Source organism: Biomphalaria glabrata, chromosome 15 (genome assembly GCF_947242115.1).
Source record: "Biomphalaria glabrata chromosome 15, xgBioGlab47.1, whole genome shotgun sequence".
Classification (NCBI taxonomy): Eukaryota; Metazoa; Mollusca; class Gastropoda; family Planorbidae; genus Biomphalaria; species Biomphalaria glabrata.
In genome coordinates, this window is record NC_074725.1 from 11300857 (window position 1) to 11322642 (window position 21786).

At 33.1% G+C, this 21786-nt stretch overlaps 1 protein-coding gene across 4 annotated transcripts in view; it reads left to right on the forward strand.

Annotated features, from left to right (window-relative positions):
- The window catches only part of LOC106055629 (uncharacterized), a 116155-nt gene that overhangs the window by 89524 nt on the left and 4845 nt on the right, over positions 1 to 21786 (forward strand). For all 4 annotated transcript variants that reach the window (XM_056011937.1, XM_056011936.1, XM_056011935.1 and 1 more), the window contains 20 exons: positions 1688 to 1823; positions 2582 to 2681; positions 3364 to 3452; positions 3681 to 3780; positions 4839 to 4937; positions 7017 to 7120; positions 7301 to 7462; positions 11130 to 11286; positions 12635 to 12743; positions 12916 to 13052; positions 13144 to 13300; positions 13988 to 14076; positions 14178 to 14291; positions 15041 to 15198; positions 15893 to 15992; positions 16094 to 16160; positions 17555 to 17625; positions 18242 to 18364; positions 19792 to 19882; positions 20702 to 20826. In XM_056011937.1, coding sequence (XP_055867912.1) covers positions 1688 to 1823; positions 2582 to 2681; positions 3364 to 3452; positions 3681 to 3780; positions 4839 to 4937; positions 7017 to 7120; positions 7301 to 7462; positions 11130 to 11286; positions 12635 to 12743; positions 12916 to 13052; positions 13144 to 13300; positions 13988 to 14076; positions 14178 to 14291; positions 15041 to 15198; positions 15893 to 15992; positions 16094 to 16160; positions 17555 to 17625; positions 18242 to 18364; positions 19792 to 19882; positions 20702 to 20826 — 2288 coding nt within the window. The remainder of the gene's footprint in view (positions 1 to 1687; positions 1824 to 2581; positions 2682 to 3363; positions 3453 to 3680; positions 3781 to 4838; positions 4938 to 7016; positions 7121 to 7300; positions 7463 to 11129; positions 11287 to 12634; positions 12744 to 12915; positions 13053 to 13143; positions 13301 to 13987; positions 14077 to 14177; positions 14292 to 15040; positions 15199 to 15892; positions 15993 to 16093; positions 16161 to 17554; positions 17626 to 18241; positions 18365 to 19791; positions 19883 to 20701; positions 20827 to 21786) is intronic.

The following is a 21786-nucleotide window of genomic DNA, read 5'->3' on the forward strand; positions in this document are numbered from 1 at the left end:
AGTTGAATCTTATTTCCAAATGTTCAACCATTCAACAGCATCAAAATACTAAAAAAAATATTGGCTTTTTCTAAAGCAAAATTTCACTCATTTCTTTCAAGTAATCAACTAAAATCTAGCTTTCCTATTATTTGTTAAACTCAGCCTTAACTATGTAAGTCTATGCTGTTTCTATTCAACAAGATTCCAACCCTGCGCTAGAAACATTTTAAGAAATGGCGTAGTACAAAAGTCCATTTCAAAATACAGATTTGATGTGAACCTTTAAAATGAAGAGTCTATGTTTGAAACATCTTTCCTAATACTTTCTATGCATTTCATTTTTATTATCTCAAATGTGTAACAGTGTAACAAATATTAATGTAAATGATATGGATGTGTAATGTTTTTTGTTTTTTTTTTAAGTTTCTAAAAATTTAATTTTGAAATGCTTTTAAACTTCCATCTGACTGCCTATCATCTGGTATGGGCTTCAGACTGCCATCACAAGCTCAAACCTTGCAAGCTGCCACCCCAAGAAATCCTGCAGGTTTGGACTAGGATGCAATAATATTCCTTTCTGAAAAAATGTCAGAAACAAAAAAAAACAACAGATTCATATTGATTTTATGCAGTTAAGATTACAACTACTAAGAAAACTGTCCTCGTTTAATGTTAGCGAAAAGGCCTTGGCTATGTTTTATCACGCTCACATCTGCAATATTTTCAGTTTCAATATCACTGCCTGGTATGGCAATCTGAGCATTAAAAATAGGAATAAACTTAATAGAATCCTCAATGCTGCTGGCAAAATCATTGGCAAAAAACAAACCCCATTTGGGCAGTTGTTTGAGACAAACATCTATAAAAAAGCTAACAAGATCCTCGAAATAAAGAATCACCCTTTGTGTCAGGATTTTGTGATTTTACCAAAGAGATACAAGACACCGATAGCAAAGACAAACAGACACAAACACTCTTTCGTTCCCCTGGCAATCAAATCATTAAATAAGAACAATCTGGTATAAACTTTGTCACATGTAAATTATGAGTGAGTCTGGTGTGAATGTACACTTTGGTTTCTTATAGTTATAATGTTTTTTGTTTGGTGTAATGCACAAATTGTAAGACTAATTTCCTTACGGATAATAAAGATTATTATGTTAGAAATGAACGAGTAGTCATTCTCTGGCGCTGCCAGGGTCGAGTTTCGCTAAAGAGAAACAAAATTCATCGTAGTCCCTTTAACAGTTTCCACTGAGGAATTTTCTGGTGATGTGGCAGGTCTGCAGCAGTACCGCCCTCTGACAGGCAACGAAGATGTTCCTAGGAATGTTAAGGGCCTTGAAGGTGTCTGTGAGGTCAGTTGTTATTATCCCCTCGGTTGATATAACAATGGTCCAGGGAGAGTTTTTGCCTATAACCTGGGAGAGGTTTATCATCACAAATGTTTACACGGAAGAACGATTTGATGTCTATATTCATTTCTCTCGTCCATTTGATCCTTTTGGCTCCTCTTGTTCTACCACCAACAGCACCTCTCAATAGTGTGGGGTGTGAGTCAGGGAGTAGACCGACCTCCTGTGTTTGGTCATGAGGTTATTATTAAATCATTATACAATATGCTGACTGGCAAGAAGAAAAAAAAACATTCTAAGTCTGCTTTTTTGTTCTTATTTTTTCTGTCTTTTCATTCGTATCTGCAAAGGAAACAACATAACTGTCATTGAGATGGCACCTCGAGGCAGATCATCTGGCCACCGCAGCGTCCACTCAGGCGGATCTTATGTTAAGAAAGCAATAGAGAGCATGCCAGATGCTATGGACAGAATCTGGAATTTAAGGTAAACTTAATCTTGAATTAAGACTTAACTAATTATGAAATATTTTATGAACTTATGTAATGCAATACTTTATTTTTAAACAAACACATTTATGCAGAAAAAAAATTGGTAAATGTTTAATTTTTACTAGGAAGGGGAGTGTGTATGCTGTAACATAAAACCAGTAAATGCTCTGTTGTTTTTTTTTATATACCATCTATTTTTTAGACCTCAAATCCAGAAATTTTATATCACATCTCTTTTTTTTTTCTAAAATATCTTAGCTATATATAAATTTGTATTGTTCTCTTATTGTTTTAATAATAATAATAATAATAATCTTTATTATCCATTAGGAAATTTGTTTTACAATTTGTGCATTACATCAAATAAAACAACATTATAACTATAGAAAACCAAAAAATATACATTAAAACCAGACTCACTCATAATTTACATGCAAGCAGTTTATAACAGATATAGTTTCTATTTAATGATTTGATTGCAAGGGGACCAAAAGAGTTTCTGTATCTGTTTGTCTTTGCTATCGGTGTCTTGTATCTCTTTTGTGATGGTAAAATCAGTAAATCCTGACCCAAAGGGTGATTTTTTATTTCTAGAATCTTTTTGTTTTAGTTTATAAAAAGAAATCGTTTAATTGAATATTTGTATTTCAATAAAAAACATTTTCTAAATTGTTGTAGCTAAATAGTTATTTAATTTATAGTTAGTACTTTATATCACTCTTGTTCTATAGCTTTATATCTCTTTTACATTAGAGACAGCCTACATGATGATTATGTTAAAAAGAGGAAGCCATACGCTGGTGAATTAGGAATAGCTTCTTATCTACCAAGACAGATTCCAAGTTATTTGCTGGTAAATTGAAGAAAATTAAAATTATAGCTCTTTGAAAAGCAGTTATTTCACACTCATTTATATTAAGCTTTCCTGATAGATAGATAAATATTTAAGCTTCAATATATAATTTAATTATTTTAAATTGAAACTGTACATTAATAAAAAAAAAAAAAAGAGTCATTGAAAATAAGTGAAATTTGATATGCAATTTTCTTTTTTGCTTGCAACATTTGTTTTTTTGCCTAGCTTTTATCCATTTTATTTATCATGATTATTTTCTACTAAAGCACTGCTTTTAAAAGATTTGAACCTGAGTTCTCTCTCTCACTCTCAACATATCTCGAAATAAAAATTATTTGTCCTTTTTAGTCTAATTTGTTTGGGTGTGAGTAGTACAGACTGTAACTGCATTGTACAAGCAATGAATGTTACTCAGACTTATACTAATTAAACTGAAATACTGCAATCATCATCAATCTTCATGATATTACTAGTAGAATTAGCTAATTACTATTTTGTTTTAGAAAATGGAACAGGAACATTTAAAGATGTAAAATTCAATTAGAATTTATAGAGTTTATAATTTAAAAAAAAAATATTACTTAACATTTCTACATTTATTAGCTTTTCTTTAAAACTTATTTTTGGGCCTAAACGTATCTTTCATCTTCATGAAAGTTGTTTTTTTTTACTTTTTAAGGTCAGAAAACTTGTTGAGGATTTCGTAGACAATTTTATAGTCACCAACATTCCACCTGATCACCAAGTTCAGAAAAAGGACCTAAAACGGTAAATTTAAAATCCTATTTAGAAAAGTTTTTTCTTCTACTTTTCTCCATGAAATTTAATTAAAATTTTTAAAATAAATAAATAAAAAATGTCTTATGTATTGAATATCAAAAACCAATGCTCCCGTGTTTATGTTTATAATGTCATCACAGTGCCTTGAGCCTACAATTTTGTTTTTTTAACATCACTCTATAAATTAAATTATTATTATTATCATTTTATTGACAGGAAAAAACTCAATGAAAAAGAGAAGGATTGGGAAAAAACATCTAAACTTTTAACAGAGAGAGCAGCAGTGCAGCTTGTTGCAGAGGAGCTACTTCTAGAGGTAAAGTTTCCCTTTCAGACCTTGTGATCATTAGGGGCAGATGCTGCAAGGGTCATTAGTTTCTGTAGCCCATGGTTAATGAGGCTGTCATGTGGCCAGCACAATGACCAATGGCCTTTATTTTTCCCCAACAAATGTCAGGTACCCATTAGAGCTGGGTTGGCTCAGGTGCCCAAAGATCCCTAGAAATTAAAAAATCCCATTCTTCACCACCCTAGAGGTAATTGGTAGAAATATTTTTGTACTTTTAATTTAAAATGCTTAACTCTTAATGTCCGTAATTATTTTCCACGTTCTCACAGATTAAACTTCAATAACATTTTGTTTTGTAATCAGAAAACATAACTTTTGGTATAGAATTATAGTAGACTGCATGCTCTTTTTTATATAACACAAATAGAAGTTTATAAAATGAAAAATTAATTTAATTTAACTGGGTCAAATCAACAATGGTGTCATTAATTTGGAGAGAAAAAGTTAATTCAATTCTCATTATTTGTATCTTAGGTGGTGCACATAAGAAAGTCTGACTAAACAGATACATTTGTTGTTTACTCCCAAAAAATGTGATAAAGATATTTATTTTGTATTTAAAGTTAGCCTAATAATTAATTAGCTATTGGAATGTTGATCTAACCCCGCACCCCCTTTTTCCAAACTGCACACACACACACACACACGACACACACATATTCACAAAAGAAAAAATTCTAATAGCCGAGTCTTGTTGCTAAGTGACCCAACAGCTTGGTTTTCTAGCCTTGGGGCTACCAGGAAAATTAAATTCAAAATTTAACTTATATTTACAGAACAATTAAAGGCAACAAAAGAGATTGAATCAGAGTGCACTGAGTATGGCTTAAAGTATCATAGTATAATAGTATCATGTGTTTTTCCAAATAGAAAAACAGATTCAGTTCTTCTTTAAATTGATGCTATCTAAAAAATATGACCATAATATTAAATGTACCATTGCAGGTGGCCAAACAGTCATTGCTGCAGGATTGAAAGAGCTCTCAAAGTGTCACTAAATTATTGTTTGTTTATTGACATTGCAGGTCACAAGTTCAATGACCAAAGATGTAGCCAGTGAAGGAATTCATCAAGACCTCTTGTTCAAGAGAATGTCTGCAAATATGTTTATTAGAGAAGCCGAGGTAATAACTCAGAATGGAAATCATAAGTTTATTTTACATTATAACCCTTGTTAATCAGTCTTCTTTCTAAATAACTAATGTTAATCAGTCTTCTTTCTAAATAACTAATGTTGTTTAGATGGATCAATTTATATTTTTGAGGGTCTCTCACAAAAATAACGTATAAAATATTGTATAATATTATTGTTACGAATCTCACTATCCAGGCTCTCTGCAAACTGCACCATACACCACCAACTTAAAGAACTTGACAACTCAGGGCTCAAAAGTAACGTAACACTTTAATAGTTGAATAAATAACAGCCAATACTGTACAATTGGCAACACGTACACTGTACAAATATCTCTCCGATAACACTGTTCCGCCATATCAACTCTTGCACTGGCCTCTCAGTCTTGTTCCGGGCTTGCACTGAGTTCAACAGTTCAGGACTGACTTCGCACACGGGCTCGTTGTGTCGGACTCGATCGCAGACCAAGATCAAGATGCCAGTCGTCTCAACTGTACTTGACAATACTCCGCACTGAACCGTCGTAATGCTCCGTACAGAACCACACCGCTGAACTGTGCTGTAGTCGACCGGACTGTAGTGAACCGGGCTCTGAACCGTAATGACTGCATCACCTCCGCTCTTATATAGGGTCCCTACTGGCCATCTCGAACCGGACAGAACACTGCTCGACATTTCTAGGTGGTCAGATGACTACAACTCTCGTGACGCTCCTGAGCTCTGTTCACGATGGCGATCCTTCCCGAACCGTCCTGTTGACACTCAACTCGGCTGACCATCGTAGCTCGTCACGGTTGACTGCTCGTCTAGCGCTGGCCTGGGGCCATTTGCGGCGGCTGACTACACACACACCACCACCCCCATCTGTGCCACCACCAGGTTTATAACATTATTTTTAATAAAATTTATCTTGTGAACTGAGCTGGAAAATGTACCTAGACCTTAATTTTTTTTATTAACAAAAAAATCACACACTGCAATGTTGAAAACATTGGATACAAAAAGTGAAAGAATGAACTGAAATCATCTATTAACATATCTAAAAAATACAGTAATTCTTTTTTTTAGGATTATCTATAACTTATAAGCATTTTTGTGTTAGTTGACTAAAACAATTACTAGTTTATCAAGACTGAATTTGAGTTTAAATTTCAGGACATTTAGCCCAATTTCAAAGTAATTATTATGCTTTTTATTATTATTTAAGAAAGTGGTCTTTAGTTTGTGTCTTTAGTTGAAAGTTTAAAGTATTGTTACGAATCTCACTATCCAGGCTCTCTGCAAACTGCACCATACACCACCAACTTAAAGAACTTGACAAGTCAGGGCTCCAAATTAACGTAAAGGTTTAATGTCCATAAATAACAGCCAATACTGTACAATTGGCAGCACGTAGAACAGTACAAATAGTTCTGCGATAACAAATACCTCTCCGATAACACCGTTCCGCCGTATCAAGTCTTGCACTGGCCTCTCCGTCTCGTTCCGGGCTTGCACTGGGTTCAACAGTTCGGGACTGACTTCACACACTTGGGCTCGTTGTGTCGGACTCGATCACAGACCAAGATCAAGACGCCGTTCGTCTCAACTGTACTTGACAGTACTCCGCACTGAACCGTCGTAATGCTCCGTACAGAACCACACCGTTGAACTGTGCTGTAGTCAACCGTGTTCTGACCTCCTGTCGTGAACCCGCTTTCTGAACCGTCTTGACTGCGTCGCCTCCGCTCTTATATAGGGTCCCTACTGGCCTTCTCGAACCGGACAGAACGCCGCTCGACGTTTCTAGGTGGTCAGATGACTACAACTCTCGTGACGCCCCTGAGCTCTGTTCACGTCGGCGATCCTTCCCGAACTCTCTTGTTGACACTCGTCTCGGCCGATCGTCATAACTCGTCACGGTTGACCGCTCGTCTAGCGCTGGCCTGGGGCGATTTGCGTCGGCTGACTACACACACACCACTACCCCCATCTGTGCCACCACCAGGTTTATAACAGTATAGTGAGGTTGACTTCAGAATCACAAATTGAGCCCGACATTTTAGTTTTATTTTGTTTTCAACACCAGGCTCAAGCCACTGGAGATCCCAGAGGAAGAGATCCCAATGACCCAGCATATGATCTCATCACTCGTACATTTTACACTCTACAGAAGAACAGAGATAATTTCAAGTAAATCATTTACAGTTTTTATTACTTTTTACAATTTTAATGGAAATTTTTATATTTTTTTTTTTTTGCAGGCTAGAAATAATTTAAACTATTTTTGGGTTATTAGCTATAAATTGTTTTCTTTTGATATATATTTCACAAAGAGCTCATTCTTATTCGTCCTATGTTTTTCTTTTTTAGAAAGCACATTTGGACGCACTCTCAGTTGACCAAGCTTAGTGGCCCACCACCTCCTCAAATCATACAAATTGTCACCCCACCAGTAAAAACAAAAAAGAAAAAGAAAGTCAACATACCACCAGAGGCTCCAGTCTCTGCTCCAAAATTAACAACAGTAGTTCAGTAAGTAATCCCTATTTAGCTAGTAGTTGCTCTTGGCTTTAGCGAACATATAATATTTGCTGAACATTGATTGACTTTTCAGTTCATCAGTAAACAAAAAAAGATTAAATTTAGTCAAATGTGTATACCTAAGAAATGAAATTATGACACATATTTTATCAATCTAATATTTTAATTATTTAAACTGTTCAACCTTTTTAAATTTATCAAAAAGCAATCTAAATAGTTTAAATAAATAAGTTTGAATATTGTAAAATACAAATTATTCCTGCCTTATATTTTTTTATATTTTTCTAAGTACCTTGTAGGTGCATGAATGGTTGCTTTCTATAAATAAATAAGCCAGTGACACATTCATATTAAAGCTAGTTACATATCTACATATACACAATTATTTAGTTATCAAGTTTTTGAAATAAAAATTTACTGTGTTTTGTGTGTGTCAATACTTACATGCTTTAACAGAAATTAATTGTAACATGGTAATGTGTTATGATATCATGATCTTATTAAGCTTAATGTATCTGAACTTTTAATAAACTTCAAATCAAACTTTGTGCAAATGATTGATTTGTAGTTAAATCTGTTCAAATAAATTACTTTATATTTTTTGGATGGATTCCAGGTGGATTTTTCTGTGTCCAGTTAAACTATTGTCCCAGGCATACACAAACAATTGTATCACCACATCTGAAGTTTTGTCTAACATATTTTACATTTTATTGTGTTATTTTTGGCCTTCCACTGTTGCTTAATATAGTCCTAAAAGTTTTCTTGTTCATTACATATGTGGGATAAGGTCCATTTATCTCAGTCATCTATTTCTAAGTATACTTGATAATATGATATGAATTATAGAAGCTGTATTTAATTGTCACAACTGCTTTGAACTGGGTTAAAATATCTATGAAGCACATCTTAGTTTACTGTATGAATTCATTTTCTAATAATAGACAGAGGTCTTGTGCTTTGATCTGTTAGCATCACTGGTAGTCTTAGACAATTTGTCTTTTCAATAGGTCATTGTTTTGATTGCTCTGTTTTGTTCCTTTGATCACAGATATTATTTCAGCAAATTTTTCTAGGCTAATATTTTATAAAATCAAGAGTCGGTAGAAGTTTCTTAATCATGTCTGGTTAGTAAAATTAGTAAGATATTTTTTTTTTCATTCTGTTACTACCTTTATTACTTACCTAATGTTCTAAGGTAAGAATAACTGACATTTTGTACTCTCCTGCTATTGATTGAGTCTGGCAGCTCATTTATTATTCCATATGCTAAGACAAATTCGTACAAGTTCTTTTTCTTCACTAGTTTCAATTTTTAGCTACTTTAAGGGACATTTTGGATACAGAGTGTTGATACAATTAATATATCTAAATATATATATCTGACATGCAAAAAAATATATTGCTCAAATTTAGCTTGCAATAACAATAAATAGGTGATTTAATTGAGCTGTTAACTTGGGAGTGTTTACTTTTCAATCGACTGTACATTTTAGCTTTAAACTATAAAATGTTTATTCAAACATCCAGTCAAATTACATTTAAATTATAGTCTAGACTGCTAAAGACTTGCCCACTCTGCTAACAAAATAGAATTGAGCTATGTTTTAAATGGAATATGAACTAGGTTTAAAAATTAAAGTGAATCATTTATAAAATATTCATATTTCTATTAAGCAAAAATGGCTATTACTCAAGAGATTCATATTTCCTTTTGTCATTTTGGATGTACTCTTTAAAGCAGCTCATTTTCTTTTATTTCGGTCTTAAAATATAGCTGAAAGTTTATATATAGAGGTTTAGAGTGGGCAATGCTTTAGCAATCAAGATCAATAAGTGCTTGCATGAATAAACTGCTTTATATTTGAATCTTCTGCTGCTCCACAGAACTATTGACTTTTAGGATTGGTGAATTTTAAAAGGATAAGTCATCTTCTGACTAGGACTTAGACACTATTTTGTTTCCTCTTTTCTTTCTTTATTTTATGCTATGCAAATTAGATTTTTTATTTTCAAATTTTTTGTTACTTTACCATTACTTTGTTCAAAGTAATTTCATTTGTTTATTATATAACAATGTACATATTTGGCATACTCTGAAATATCTACAGATGTGAAAGAAATCATTGCATTTATAGTGCTTCTTGATATTTCAGCTTTTGCTTTCTTAAGAAATAAAATACACTAGAGATAGAGTGTCAACATTTGTTTACTTGATTTTGCTGTGATCTTTTCCTCCCTATTCTAATTGTTATAATCTCCTAGGTATTATTTTTATTAAAGGTATAAATGTCTTTAAAAAACATATTAGTGATTGTTTATTGTAGGGTCAAAGAAAGAAGATCCAAATAACATTTTAAAATTTTGTTCAAAACTTTTTTAAAAATTCTTTGAAGCTGAATAACCTGTTTTTTTTCCCCTATGATCTAAATTGTATTTAAAATTAAGCAGATTCATTCTTTATTTATCGTTTCTCTAGTTAGCGTAAATATATTTTTTTGCTCATTATTTAAACTCAAAAAGCTTTCTTTTTAACTTGGTGTGTAGTTAAATAATGCATTCATATGCTGTGGTAATACATTCATATGGTGTGCCTACTAACATAAATAAATACTGTAGCAGGTAAATGTTAAATGAATATCATTCAGCTTCTGTCTGTATGCTTCTGCATATTAATGCTTTTTTTTAAAACTGCTGCTAACAAATAATTTTATTGGGCAGTATTATGGAAGTCATGGTGAAATTGTGTACACTAAAAATAATTAAATAGAAGAAGACAATATATGGGATGGAGGTGCAGTTGCTGAGTGGTAAACTACTTAGCTTTCAAACCAGAGTCTCAGGTTCGAATCCTTTAAAGACTGGGATTTTTAATTTCGTGTTCTTAGAGCGCCTCTGAGTCCACCCAGCTCTACTGGGTACCTGACATTAGTTGGGGAAAAGTAAAGACGTTGTTCGTTATGCTGGACACATGACACCTTCGTTAACATGGTGCGTCACAGAAACAGATGACCATTACATCATCTGCCCTGTAGATTGCATGGTCTGAAAGGGAAACTTTATTTTTTTTACTTTCATATGTGGGATAATCTATGTTTTAAATAAGTTATAACTTCATTTACTAAATGTCTAGATTGTTGTCTGAACTGTTTACTACTAATACCATTGTCTGACAAGTTTTTGTCACACAATTGGTCTAACCTCTATTCACTCACTTTGTTTGAGAGATAATGTGTGCTCACTCAATCTAATCTATTAATTCTAGAGCAGTTGCACCCTATCTTACTTAACAAGCTAAATCTTTTGTCTTTTGAAATTAAAATGCTGCCTAAGCAGATTGTTATGTACATAAAAACCATTGTGTTTGTATAGTACTTGTATACTTACAGCAAGTTAAGTGTTTGAGTACATGGAGGTGTTACTGATACATTATAAAATATCTGCATGTATTAATGATAGCCATGATATTGTACATCAGAAGCAAAGAGATTTTAAAATAAATGATTGAAATCAATTCAGAAAGTAATATTTTCTTTTTGTGCAATTGTTTGTTTTTTTTGGCATGTTTGTTTGGTGGAAAGTTATTATGTTATGTCAGTTTGATACATTAGCATGTGCCATTGTTGTGTATGTGATGGATCAACCCTGTTGGTTTCAGTCAACCAATGGAGGCAGATGTCCAACTCATCACATATGATCACCTGCATCCTGTTGACCTGAAATCCTCTGATGCCAGACCCACTGATGGGGCTTCCATTAAAAAGCAGAAATTCTGGAATGATGTTTATGAGAGGAGAGAAGCAAAGTACTGGAGTGTGAGTGGATTTAAAAACCTTCTATAGCTTGAGACCTTTGACATTGTATTCGTGTCTTTAGCTTGTCTGTGCACTTGTATGTCTGTCACTTTCAGAGCATATAAACTTTTCATCTTTCTAGATCTATCTGATCTTTAGTTACTTTTTTTTTCCTTAGTCTGATATACTATTCAGGTGTAATTGCTTTAAAATTGTAGCATATTTATTACCTAGTGTAATATTAGGTTTTCATTTAATAGATTATATCTTCTTTTATGTTTATATATTCTAGCAGATCCCATATTCTTCAATAAAAAAAAAAGTTAACTCAGAATGAATAAAGTGGGATGTTTGACCGAGTTACATTAAATGCTAGGCTTCCTATCAAGTTGTAATCTCTAACTCGATTTAAGTTGTGCTTATTGAGTCCAGTACATAAACCTTCTCATTGATACCCCCTCTCCCCCTGTCTATAAAAGACACAGCACACTGAGCACAATAGATGCACATTTCAAAAACAATTTTTTTTAAAATTAAAAAATCTAATAATAGAAATAAACTTTTTAACTAATAAATCCAACAAGAATAAATGTATCAGAATCACAGTACTGAAATCTCAAAAAAAAAATAATAATTTTAAGTTCAACTAGTCATATCAATACAATGAATCATCTTCCCTGACTACTAGAATGCACTCCCTTACTTAGTGTTTTCTTGTTACTTCTCAGAGACTTCCAGTTCAAAAGAATTCATTCTAGACCAAAGGAATGTTAGATGTCATCATTTTTTTCTATATCATGACATCACAAGTAGATTCTTTTCTTGTGTATACAAAATGGCATTTAACTATTTAATGTTCTTGGTAGTCTAGCTCCATCTAACCCAAAGTTTTAATGGCACAAGATATACTTCTTCACCCTTTATCTGTCAGTAATTGCATTTTGGCTGGGCTTAGTGTCTAACCCATATGCAGACAGCCCATGCAGTATAATGATGGCTACTTTTTAGTGTGCTTTGAACTTTTGTCCTGATGGTCTTGAGTTTGAACCTGGTACATACTGCAGGACTATCTGTCTGGGCTAGGAATGTCCAAAACTTGTTTAACAAACAATTTGATGGTGGTTACTTGGAAAGTTTTACTATAGGGATAGTTTAAAAAGGGATGGGGATTTTGAAAAGTTTTCTATAGAGTATTGATGACAAAAAATAAGTGTGTCCAGTACTGAAGCTACACAATTGCTTTTGAGACATTCATTAATGTAATAGTAAATGTTTTAGTTCTTTTATTGATTAAAACTTAAAGCTACCAGGATATATACTTTATGAATCTAACATATTTTTTTAAAAAATTTTATGTTTATCTAAGCAGAAGTTAAAACCAGATGTGTTCATTTTACCTATGGCAAGGCGATGTCTTGGAGTCACTGCTATAAGACCATCACCTGATCACATGCAACTTGCTGTAGGAATGAAAAGTGGTAGGCCTGTGGTTCTGTGACTGTTTTTGTTACACCATTACCCATACACCTTTTAGTTTATTTGCAAAATTTTCATGCTATTTAAGAATGTGTGGTGTCTTAACTTCAGAAATAATGTGTTTTTGTTTTTTTAAATAATTCTATCTATATGATGCTATTTATCTCAAACCAGGTGATGTAGTAGTCTATAACACGCAAGTACACCCGTGGAGGATTGTTAAAATAGACTGTAGCCAAGAAGCTGACGGCCATGTTGTTCACCTGGCCTGGTCCCTTGATTCTTCTAGACTTTTGGCAGTGAAGCATTCTGTAAGCAATTTAGATGTTGATGTTGGACAAAGAACGTAATATTTGCTTATAATACCAATTATTTAATTTCAAACTTGCAATAAATGTTTAGGGAACTGTCACAGTTTGGCTGACTATTGGCCATCCTGCAAGTAAAGAACACTTGAGACTTATGGAATTAACAGCTAATGAAACAAGAGTTCAGCCATTTTCTCTTCTACACCTTCACACTTTCAATGCAGCACAAGGGGACTTAACTCTAACAGAAGGTGATTCATCATTTTATTTTCTATTAGAATTGATTTTTCTTGTTTTACTTCCTCCTCCTCTCTTCCTATTAAAACTATATTCTAAAAAAGTGAGTGTATAATTAAATACTAAATGAGCTAATGTTAATTACAGAATTAAACCATGATTATATTGACATAAGCAAGGAGGTGTAGTGGCAGAGTGGTAAAGCACTTGACTTCCAAATTAAGGGGTCCTGAGTTTCAATCCTGGTGAAGACAGGGATTTTTTATTTTGGTATTTTTAGGGCACCTCCAATTTAACCCAGCTCTAATGGGAACCTGATTTTGGTTAGGGAAAAATAAAGGCTGGTTGGTCATTGTACTGGCCACATAACACATTAGTTAACTGTCAGCCACAGAAACAGATGACCTTTACATTATCTGCACCATAGATCCCAAGGTCTTATAGGGGAACATTACTCTTTACTTACATAAGAAAGCAAAATTTTGTGGCAGCCACGAAAGAAATCAATCAATAAATATCCACACAGAAGATTTGCATGAACAAAATAAACATTTAGGCTTATTTAGCAGCACAATGATTTGTTCTTGTCAACATTAGCTATCAGTTTTATCAACAGATACAAATTATTTTATGACAACCACAAAACTTGAGTGTATCTCTCTCATGTTAATATACTTTGATGATGTTTCTTTCTCGTGCAGGACCACTAGTTGAACAAGGCTCATCAAGAGGCCAAGAAAAGGCGACTCTGGCAGCTTTTTTTCCCTCTTTGACATTGTTTACAACACAGGCAAGAACACATTTATAATTGCATGTTATACCATGTTAAAGTATTTACACTTCATGTCTGTATAAAACTAAACAGCCACAAATCTGTGTGCCTTGTTCTAGCATTCTGTGTGTACAGCCCTACAGAATGGAGATGTACTTAAGTTAGATCTTGAAACAGCCAACACAGATACAAATCTACACAAGTCGCCTATATTGTTGAAACCAAAGATACAAGTAAGAATTTAATATGTGCCATTAGTAGTGGTGGCAGCAGGCTTTCACATTTGAGTAAAAAAAATTTTGATGACGTCTCAGTGCCATATTACTAATAACAGTTTCTAATCTTAAAAAAATCTCAGATCTTTAGAATGTGATTTCTCTCAGCCAACAGGTAACATGATATATTTTATTTTTAATTCATGTTGACATAAATACAATACTGGCCTATAAAAAATGCAGAGCCTGATTTTATTGTCTGTTAAAGAAAATAATAAAAAGAATGGTTTTTTTTTCTTCTAAATTTTACTGTGAAATGGAAATATGTGGCTGTTTTTTTTTCTCTTAATTTTCTATGTTTAAGAAATGCTCCTCCAAGCATATTCGGGCACGACATGGCCTAAATTGTGCCAATGTGCCTAAAATCAAAATTAAATCACTCCAAGCATATTAGCTTTGAAACTATTAGACTTTTACATTAATGTTATGTTAGTGCTATGTATGCTAAAGTGTAAATTGTTTAAAACTTATTGTTCTGTCAATTATTCAATTATTACAGTTTTTTATCTCCCACTATTATTATATTTACTTGCATATACCCCATCGACGCTATGTTTATACTTTCTGTTATGTCATGTTTATGAGTAAAATGAGCTGCCATTCATTTGTAAAAACTTGTGTAACCAGCTTTATATGCGTGAAAAGAGGGTAAAGATATTTTAACAAAAAGAGTATTATGTAACTGCTATTTACTTTACTTTTGGCAGACAAATGTGCAAGTGCCGAATTTAGTGAGGCAAAAAATTGAGGCTGAGCTGTTGAGAGAACACAAGCATCCAATAATTCATTTAGACTTTGTTGGAAATATTGGCAAAATGATTACAGTTGATAGATCAGGTCTGATCTGTTTGTGGAAATATGACAAGTATGTCTATAATTTTTGTTACAACTAAGTTATAGTAGAATAATTAAGTTTGGACAAATAGGACATTTAGTCTTTAATTGAATACACTTTGTGCTGACATGATAAATCATTTTCTGTTGCTTGGCAGTTCAAAGATAATTTGTTAGTAATTTATCATCCAAAGATTTTTAGGGCGCCCACTCAACTCTAATGGGTACATGACATTAGTTGGGGAAAGTAAAGTGGCTGGTCATTGTGTTAGCCACTTGACACCCATGTTAACCATTGGCCAAAATACAGATGACCTTTACATCATCTGACCTATAGATCATATGGTCCAAAAAGGGTAGGCTACTTTACTTTACTTTACTTGTGTTTGACTTACAAAAAGAGATAGTTCATCCCTTTTCTCAAAAAATTTAATGACAATCAACCTTCTATTAGGAAGTTAACTGTACAAGGCTGGCATAAAGGCAATAAATCTAAATCTATGGGAGCATATACTATGATGATTTGATTCTTGTAGACATCAGTTTTTCCAGTATTTTGAGTGTGTTTTTAACACCAGCAAGAAATCTTGAGTGTGCTTTCCTTGGCAGACATTGTATTCTTAATAGAGATCATTTGTGCTCACCAGATTTGTCTCTTCTGTAATTCCGTCACAAAAAAAATGAACAATTTTGTTTATGCTGTTTTACTCTTTGATCTATCATAGGGCACAACTGTCTGGTTTTGAGTGGTTTTTGCCAGAGAAAAAATATCAACTAAAAATGTCTAAAATCTCATATGCTCCTTCACCAGAAGGTATATATAAGGTAAGTTTTAAAACAGTTGTAAGTACAACATTACATTTGATTTTCCAACTGAAATATTTTATTCTTTTCATTACCACATTAAAAAAAATGATATTTGACAGGTTCTATTTACGGATAGAAAAGGTAGAACAGCTCATCAGGGTAAAATAGCTCAGGAAAGAAAACAAGGTAAATAACTTTCCAAATTATATTGTTCCAGTTTGAATTGAATACATTCTAGAAGTTTTTTGGCTTAAAATGTCTGAAAAAATGAAACTAAAAGTTATTATCTTATATACTATTTCAATTTTCTGTGAATTGCTGCATTCAGACTGTGAATATATCAAAACAGTTATTAGCAAGCACCTAAGGAGTAAGAAACCTGTGTGCAAAATATCATGTAAATCAGTTTGGTGGTAACTAAGATCTCTTAAGAGAGGAACAGTTTCTAATCTTAAAAAATCTCAGATCTTTAGAATGTGATTTCTCTCAGCCAGCAGGGAACATGATATATTTTATTTTTAGTTCATGTTAGTTCATGTTGACATATATACAATACTGGCCTATAGGAAATGCAGAGGCTGATTGGTGGTAACTAAGATCTAAGGAATGAATTAATAAAATTTCGCACATATACATTTTTTCATCACCAGATTTATTGCAGGACACAAAGTTTCTCATGAAATCATGCTACAGTTTTTGTCATTATTTAATCCTATGTAGGGAGAAAATGATTGTCTAATTTGCATTGAAAATAAATTGCAGCATTTGTGTTGTTATTTAAAGTGTCTTTCTTAAAAAGTACAGATATGTCTGAGGATAAAACAACTTTCTGAATACTGATAGCATTGTGTAAACTCTTCAATGAGATTGAGCATCTTTTAAAACTGTCAAGTCTTTTTAAATAGAACTAAAAAGAAATTATACTTTTCTGGTTATTTCAAATTTGGTTTAATGTAAATGAATGCACTAAATCTGATTACATCAGATATGGTTAATTTGTTCTTCTACATATTTTAATTGTTTTCCAAGTCTAAATTATCTTGAAATTTTTCAAGGTAAAAGTTTACCACCTAAATTAAACTAAATCAACTATCATGAACTTTCATTAGTCAATATAATGCATCAACAAGTCATATTATGCTAATAATAAAGTTTGATATTTCAATAGAAGTATGATTTATAAATTAATATCATGCTCAAAAAAAAAGATATATACTATACTTACACACTTAGATGATACTTGTACCAATAAATATTTATACTAATCTGTAGCTTAATGAAAGGGCTTCCCTTTGTTTGTATTGGTAGGTTCTATTTGAATAGGACTATCAAATTTGATCTAACTTGAAGAATGATTTAATAGTAGTCTGTAATCTAGATAAAATATATTTCATATGCTGTAAATTGTCGATGGGTAAAATGTTAATACAGTTTGTATTTGATCAGACAACTATCAAAGAAGAAAATTGATTTTATATATTCATAATTATAGGCCTACTGCATAAATGGAGTAAATCCCATATTTCACTTATCTACTAATTCAATCTTGTATTTGATGTTTGCTTTGTTTTTTCATTCAGCTCAAAGAGATCTGATTAGGATGAATCTTTCTGATCCCTGGCATGTAGTTCATGGTGCTAATGAACTTGATGTAAGTCTATCACTAGCTGGACCAATAGAGGCATTATTTTTTGTCATAGTTCTTCCATTTAATTCAGCTAATCTTTAGAGTTTAGGTGTCATAAGAAATTATATCTAGTAGTACTCTTACATTAACTAAGTTTCTCTTTCTACACCACTTTTAAGAAGAACATTAAGACCTATCTGTTTAAAACTTTTTTAGATTAACTGTCATTTTAGCTCTCGTGTTTTTGTTTGTAATGTTGTTACAGCGCCTTGAGCCTACATTTTGTTTGTTAACAGCGCTTTATAAATAAAATTATTATTAAATTATTATCTCTCTCTACATGATATTTAGGAGTACTATTTCATTGTCATAGTTTCAGTACATGATATCTAAATGTACTACTTAATTGTCAATGTTTCTGTACCTGATATCTGATATCTAGTATTACTATTTCATTGCCAATGTTCTGTACTTGATATCTAGTATTACTATTTCATTGCCAATGTTCTGTACCAGATATCTAGTATTACTATTTCATTGCCAATGTTCTGTACCTGATATCTAGTATTAATATTTCTTTGTCAATGTTTCTTTTCCTGATATCATGTAGTACTCTTACAAGCTCCATGTTTCTATCTAGACTTACATCTATGAACCTCCTGGTGGGGCTCGTAATACAACCTCAGTTTTCCATATTGTGGTGAGACATCGAAAAACTCAGCAGCTGTCTAGCTACAAGACATTCTTGTTCCAGCCTGTCCAGGTAAGGATATGGGGTGGGGGGTAATTTCAAATAGTATTAAAGTGAATGTTATTTTGTAATGGCAAATGATTGAGTGTTTTAATACTGTTATTATTCTTTTGTACAAAAATTATAAGCATTTTATCAAAATAATTTTGAAATGAAAGGTAATAGTTAGGGCATGGTTTGAATCCATGACCATTGTGATAAAAAGCTGACAGTGTGGAGTGCATACCAAATGATTAGACAGCTCTTACTGCTGGCTAATTGACTAGATAATTCTTTCACACTGGCCTCAAATCACCTTCATGGTACTGTTGGTGCCTGACTCCATTTTCTTGTTATACTTTACCATGTTATTTTAATTTCATTTTTAACCATTGCTAAAAATGTATTATTACCTACTTAGTATAACGTAGTGTGAAAAACTCTAAGGAGCAATAGAAATTTTCTTTGAATGAGACAAGTATAAATAAGCTTATTATTACTGAACACATTAACTCAGTTCTTGTCAGCTTATCATTTAAAGTTAATGAAGTTACTAATAGCAGTCATCAATGCTAAAGACAATGCTTTATAAAATTGTCAAATAAAATAACCAATGTACTGATCGGGTCACCTTGTCTTGGTCCTTGATTTTACTAAAGAATGACACCTAGAATTTAGTCATTCACTATTTTAATGTGGACAAAAAATGGTAATGACATCATGTGCTAGAAATAAATATTATAAAAGGTAGCAGCAGAGTAGATGTAGCTCAGTTCAGTGGGTTTGCTTAATTTCTAACTTTATTGTAATTCATACTTACATAATTATTCTTGTTGAATTTATTAATTACAGTAGGCTATATGGAATTTCTATCTGTATATATAATACTCTATGTTGCCCAACCATGCGGGACACTATGCACACTGTCTCTCTAAACCTTGATGAAAAAGTCATAGAAAGATAACTCTTTTGTTTCTGCTAGTTGGACTACCACCCAACTTTGATGGCGACAGAGAGCGCGGCTCAGAAAAAAAAGAGGGGGGGGAGAACAAGTAATCTTCTTTTGTATTTATAATCCTTACATTCCCCAACTTTGCGGGACACCATGTACACACACCATCTCTCTAACCCTCCCGCCTGCACCCACGCCTTCCTTGCTCTCCAGGCATGCCCACACAGTCATTTGCCCAAACCCACCCCATTGAGACAACTGTGTCTTTCCGGAAGTGTTCACCTGTCACGAGCAGGTCGGCTCATTATTATTATTCTTTTGAAAGCTAGATGTGTTAATAAAAGGACAATGAATCCACTGAAATGTCAGTACAACTTAAGATACACTCAATCAAGGATAAGACAACCTGACATCAAACTACAATGTTGTTTAAAACATAAAAGACTTGTTTTTAAAAAAAGTTATTCATGATGTTGACTTTTCAATTTATTATGATCATTTTAATTAGGTCAAGTGCTCAAGACTTTTAGTTGTCAAACAAACACCCTCAGGAAATAATTTAGTTTTCATTCTTCTTTTTCCTGCTCAGTCTCCCAAAAGTAAGTCTATTTTTAAAACAACTATTGTTGAATTTCTGCTGTCTTTTTTTTTTTACATCTTTCTTTATAATTCTAACCATAATTTAGTTAGAAAATTTAAGAAGTTAATTGCAATCACTCATTTATCTAAATGACTAGTCACTCTATTTTGGACTAGCAGGATATCTAAGCAACCCATTGTTTGGAATGATGGACATGTATATTTTAAGAGGATAAAAGGATTATAAAAGGATCTTTGACTGGTAATATCCATGTGGTAAAGATCTTTGCTTGGTCATGAGTCTTGTTGCAAAAATAGAATTTCACAACATTCCCCTTTCCCTGTTTATCAGGTTTATAAAAATATTATGCAATTGTACATGAAACTTCAATTAAGCATTGACTATAGAAACAGATTAATTTTGCACAATCTGTCCCATAATGCAGTATTGCATCAGCACTGAGCCATATAAAGACAAAATTACAGCCTCAAAAACACTCAGACACAAAGATAAAGGCACACTTCTTATTTCATATGTCAGGATAAATTCATACTAGTGCTCTTCTTCCCTAGCCTAGTGCTATTAGAACATTGATTGGGTTGCCTGAGTCAGCCAGCACAACCAATGACGTAGTAGAGTTTAAGTTTCTAATTTACATGCATGACTAGATTAACACATGGATATGTGTAGGACGTAATTATATTCTTTTTACAAGTACATTAAAACTGGGTGTAGACATACTTGGCATTAATAAATAAGAATATGAACATATTTTTTGAGTCACATCACCAATCACCTTATCAGAAAATTTGCTTTTAATTTTTTTTTTTGTCTTCAGGCCCTCACCTGACAATACTTGTGCTAGACCTTCAAACCATGAAACTTCATAACATTAGGAAAGATCTGGATATAACTGTTGAAGAACATGACACTTTGAATGAAGTAAAAATATTTTCAGCTGATGTAAGTTTATTTTTAGATAAATGTTTACTATTAAAATAAAGATTCATTAGCATCAATCAGCCTGGAGACCAAGATCCACCTCATCAATACAAATTATCTGCCCAATGTCCCCCCTATGCTTGCAAGACATGGATGTCATCCATAAAGATTGAAAAGAGATTAAACCTTTCTCAACAGAAATAACATACCACTAGAGAAGTCTGTTCTCACATAGGCACCTATCCCCTGAGTGAAATGATAGTGAAACATCATAGAAGATTTGCATGGCATATCCTTAGACAAGATAAAACATTTACCAAAGTCAGTCATAACATGGATACTGCAAAAAAAAAAAAGAAAAGCATTGACCTAAAATCCATGGTCACCCCCTGGGAAGAGGCTGCAGAAGTCACTTATGACTGGTCTCTGTGGAGAGTGCTTGCCATCCTTTGCACCAGAAAGAGTAGAGAGATTTGGTTAGGTGAACTGTCACAGCACTCCTTTGATGTAAGTCAAGGGGTGGATGAGATCCTAGGTTTCTTTAGCCTCATATCTAGACTGAATCTACAGTGGCTGAATCATAAGTGACTTTCTTTGTCCCAGGCTATTATGTTTGTATTTTACACGTTTCCATGTTTTTCAGATTCGAAGATTATTATCCCAAACATCCTGCAGGACTGGGGAAGGGGGGGTATGGGCTGTTGGCACAGTGCAGACTCCAGGGCAACAGTCCAGAGTGTGTACCACATGACCAGGTAGTCAGTTTATGCTGGTTACTTTAATCTTGTGGCTTAATGGTTTGGCTTTTATTTTTCTCCTGTCCTCCAAGGCTGCCAACTCTGCCTTCTTCTCCCTGATGGTAATACCATCAGGTATTTAATCTCTAATTTTCCAGTACAGGTCTGAATCCATTTTCAAAAACTATTCAGAAAGTAATATGATTTAGAGGTAGTTCATCTATTTTGTATCAGTAATACACAT